The sequence below is a fragment of the Opisthorchis viverrini genome (genome assembly GCF_000715545.1).
Source record: "Opisthorchis viverrini unplaced genomic scaffold opera_v5_7, whole genome shotgun sequence".
In the NCBI taxonomy this organism is placed as follows: Eukaryota; Metazoa; Platyhelminthes; class Trematoda; order Opisthorchiida; family Opisthorchiidae; genus Opisthorchis; species Opisthorchis viverrini.
This window is the reverse complement of record NW_008751663.1, coordinates 506,627-511,222: the sequence shown is the minus strand read 5'-3', so window position 1 is coordinate 511,222 and position 4,596 is coordinate 506,627. Positions and strand designations below refer to the sequence as shown.

The 4,596-nt window shown below is 40.9% G+C and overlaps 1 protein-coding gene across 1 annotated transcript in view; it reads left to right on the top strand.

Moving 5' to 3' along the window:
• Window positions 1-3,206: 3,206 nt before the first annotated feature.
• Window positions 3,207-4,596, top strand: part of T265_12608 (hypothetical protein) — a gene marked incomplete at both ends in the record, with an annotated part of 16,259 nt that continues 14,869 nt past the window's right edge. Inside the window, one exon of the mRNA XM_009164617.1 lies at window positions 3,207-3,397. Coding sequence (XP_009162881.1) covers window positions 3,207-3,397 — 191 coding nt within the window. The remainder of the gene's footprint in view (window positions 3,398-4,596) is intronic.

The following is a 4,596-nucleotide window of genomic DNA, read 5'->3' as shown; positions in this document are numbered from 1 at the left end:
TATCAGAATTTCCTTCAGTTAGTTGAGGACTCCAATTAACAGAATGGTAGAATTCGGCCTGCGGACGAGTGCATCCCTCAGATTTAGTAGAACTGATTAATTGGTTGGGAAGTAAATAACTTGATGGATGCAAACTGGTCAACTTCCAGGTCTGAAAAACTTCGATGCTTCTTTTTTTATAGCTAGAGAGTGTATCGGACAGTGCCACCCACATATTGATTAGTACATAGTTGGATTCAAAATGGATCAAATGGATTCAAAATTTGGCGTTCATTGGGATCAATATTCAACCGGTCTTATGCTGAAGGATAATTTATTGAACATCCATTTCGAAAAACGAGGAACAGCGTTTTTGGGCTTGGCAAAGAAATGTGAAAATAAAAATATTCCAGTAGGGTGAGACTTATTGGTTGAATCTCTGCTACAAGTGGTGCCAGATGATTTGTTTGTGAATCAAACCACCTGAACATTTGAAAGGAGGACGCGATAAGGAGGACCTCCATATTAACTAGAAGCGGGGATTTAACAAATACCGGACCCAATTAGTTTGTCCTTGAAAGGGTTAGAAGACAATGAAGCTGCTAATCAGCTGATAAGCAAGCTGATAATCAAAGGAAGTGACTAGATTGCTTTTGAGGTCTTTCGGCATTCATCCATCACCAGCAGAGGGGCTACTGGTTTATAACTGAACAGGTCATCGAACGCTCACTTTATAATCTGAGTTGAAGTCTGATCAGCAGCGTCTATGATTTGCTTGCGATTGCTTGTCCAATTCATCATTTTTGACCCTGAAATTGTCTCAAAGGCTGCTTGAAAGATGGTTTTCAGCGATGAAGCCATTAAGTTCATCACCTCGCCCAAAAGGCTCGTCTGCATTCGTCGACAGTGGACGCAACACGTAAATAGCTGTGAGAACGTGATCATACCTTGTGACAGAAGACAAATTTATGAAAAGTTTGAGAACTAGTAGGGTCTTTTCTTTAGTGTCTTTACTAGAAATGCTTTGTGATGGAAGCTTGCTAGGAATAATTTCAGCTCAAGGTCATTTATACGGCCTTGACTGATGCAAAGGCAAGGCAGGTGAGTCTCTGAGAGGTTTTTGATCTAACAGCCTTTTGAGAATCAGTTACGGAGCCAGTCTTTTGGGTTGTTTTCTGCGTTTTATTCGTAAGGAGGTTGCACAAGAGGCGAAAATCGAACTCCAAAGGCAGGTGAGTCTCTGAGAGGTTTTTGATCTAACAGCCTTTTGAGAATCAGTTACGGAGCCAGTCTTTTGGGTTGTTTTTCTTTCTGCGTTTTACTCTGATTTCAGATGGCCGAATTCCGACAACTGCAGCTTGTGCAACTTCGGATGGAAGTGGAGCAGGAGAAAGAAGACGCCTTTCAGGAACGACGCCAACAAGTTAGATGGAAATATTCTATTTTGAAGCTATCTATCTATCTACCTATCTATCAATCCCTAATAAGACTCTGAAGAGCAGTTACAATAACAACAAAGTGTTTTTTACCGCCCTTTATCTAGTTACTTTAGCCTGTCGTACAACAGCGCCATACTAAGTACCAGGTTCAAAACTTTTCGGCGACATATAGTCTAGGCCTGGTTACTTCTATTCGAGAAGGAGTTGTGTCCCATATCTTCAGATACCTGACTGAATGGTACCAAGAGATTCGACTGAGTACATCATTTTTACCCCCTTACATTGGTTTTAAATAAAAGACCGAGAGGTTAATTTTTGGAACAAATACTCAGTTTTCACTTCGAGTTTGATAGGTATAAGCCCGTGAAACATTGAAAGACCACGTGGAACGGCACTGAGCCTGAAGAAAAGCATTATTCTTCGTGATTTTGATGCCTACAACTCTCACTGGTTTACTTCTAAGGTGGCTTGCCGTTAGGCAGAATTTGTTTGCGATCTGCGACCCCTTGTCACTAATTATCTCTTTGACAGGTTATCTGGACCGTCAGGATGACTTACTTCAACCTGAGATGAACATAAATGTTCTGCATGCGTACTGGCACCTTGACCGCATCGTTCATATGAGAAAGCTCATGAAGAACAGAATTGATTAGAATTGCCGCCGTTGACAATTTCGCCTCAAAAGTGTTGTTTTCCTTACTTCACTGACTGGCTTCTGCAATACGATTGGCTGGTTCCACTGTGATTCAGAACCCTTGCTGCGATTGGAGATCAGATCCACGCTGATTTAGACCCGATTCCAATTTTATTTTGCTATTCTGTGCTGATTTAGACCCGATTCCAAGTTTATTTTGCTATTCCGGGACAATAGGTATCGCTGGACTGAATATTTTAACGATCCACTGGGATTCCAGGTTGTGTCTTGGGACCTGAGTCTGCGCACGTGTCTTGCGAAAAGCGGTCAGTTTTCTTAAAGGTCACTGAGAAGTTTGCAGAATACCACCTCAAAAGTATCAGTGTTGGCGGACAAAGTTATTTTTCCTCCAATGGGATCTTCACGAGTTGTGAGAAGGCACATCATCATCGTCAATAAACAGACCAACTTCATTGGAGAAACACACCCATTTGCAAATCAACTTGGTTTTCACGGGAGACTCAACTGAATCTCTCGTTTATGATATTCTACAACTGAATGTACTGCACACAGGCCGCCTCATGTTTCAGTTGGTACGATAGTAGAGTTATCGCAGTATATTTCCATAAAAAAACTACTCATAAGGTTTCTGAAAACTCCTCGACAGCCCACGACCGGTTTCGCCCTTCTTGGGGCTCATCAGGGAGGCGCAGTCCCCAAATGGATTTGCAAATGAGTGTATTTCTCGGAAACAGTCCAATTTGGGCTCAAGCAAACCAACTTTATCTTTCGTGAATAACGAAAATTTCACTGACGAAGCTACACCAAAAAAGATAAATAACTACCTAGTTTTGGTTGCAATATACTAGTTTCATGAATGGAATAACCACACAGTAAGATAGCTTTTTAATATCTTTTGGGGATGGACTATCTCGAGGTATTCACCTGGGAAGTATTTCCTGACGATAGAGGTTTGGTCAAACTGTCTGTGCGAAGTGATTCTTCAGAGGGATCTATCTTACGAATTTACCACATTTGTATGTCTTGACTAAGCTTGAATGCCTCTGTCTCATCTGAAATTTGGTAGTCAGTAAACGAGTCAGAATTATTTGTTTTTTTCTCATTTTAACTTCGACTCGCTGTCAACTTTTCAGTTGGAACAGGAGTTTCGTGCACGTCTGTCCAACTTGACGGAACGCGAACAACAGCTTCAGGAGCGAATTATTTCAGTGACGAGGACAGAAGATAGAGAGGCATTTTTACGAAGACAGCAGGTCCAAACTGAACTAGAATCGGTTCAAGTTCAAGCTGCACACGTGAAGGAAGAAAAAGAACAGTTGAACAGGTGAGAATTCTCATACTATCTTTTGTTTTGGCAGCATTAATTTTACATAAAATCAGGCTTACAAAACCCCAAGGTAAAATTGGATTCCTTTGCGTGCGCTAGCTCTATCAACTTGGATGGCTGGCGTTTAGAACTCTAATAGATTTTTATTCTGTCGGTGTCATTTGAAATAGGGGTGAAACCGGAATTTTATCGATCCATAAGTCTATAAGTTGTGACTGATTACCGAAGTGACTGACTACCAAAATCAACTATTTTGCTGAACTATAAACACAAAAGTATGATTTGGGTAGTCGGCATTCAAGTCAGATCTATCGCTAAAAGGCGCCCGAAATCCACGCATTGTCGGAAAAAAGCAGCTCACGCAAAGCCGGGTGTGGTTTTCAGTGCTATGGGACGTTATTTTACACAGTCTTATGCAATTGAGGATTAATTAACACCCTACCCCATGTGATCTTATACTAAAAGTCGTTTGCTGTTCCCAGATATCCATTGGATTTTACAACAAACAAATAGCTAATCCAATAACGCTTTTTTGTTTCATCCAAAATGATGGCCAGTGAACAAAGTGAACAGTGAGATTCGGGCCGGGGGACATATCTATTTAGGACAGACTCAAACACTGATTTTGAATCGGTTGACGCACGAGCAACATCCTTATTTCACTTATCCTTCATAGATGGATCGGCTAATTTATACATACTTGTATTTCGTACATATTGAAACATATGACTGGACCTCGAAATGACCCATTTGCACTTGCGCGAGTGGGTGGGTGACACCTCAGAGGATAAAACACAAGTTAATTAGTCACGGTCACCCTTAATTTCGTATTATTCTAGATCCTTTTCCGAATTCTCCTAAACACCCTGCTACCGGTTTAGGACTCATAAGTTAGAAGTGGTTCATCAATTGAGGAATATTAAAAAAGAATGATCCAACCGAGTTTCAGTTGAGTCTTTCATCAACATCAGCCTAATATTATCTTTTTTCTTACCAATCCATCGAGAGCATGAGGCTGATCTATTTTTGGAATGATTAGATTAATTAAACGGACACGTCGACCTTATCTACACCTTTCCAATCTTTTATTATTCAATTATAAGGAACGGTCCTTTCTATCAGCCAAACAACGTCAAACAAGGCACCAATAAGACTACACACTCTGAAAGGATGCTGAGGCACCCAGAGCCTCATCT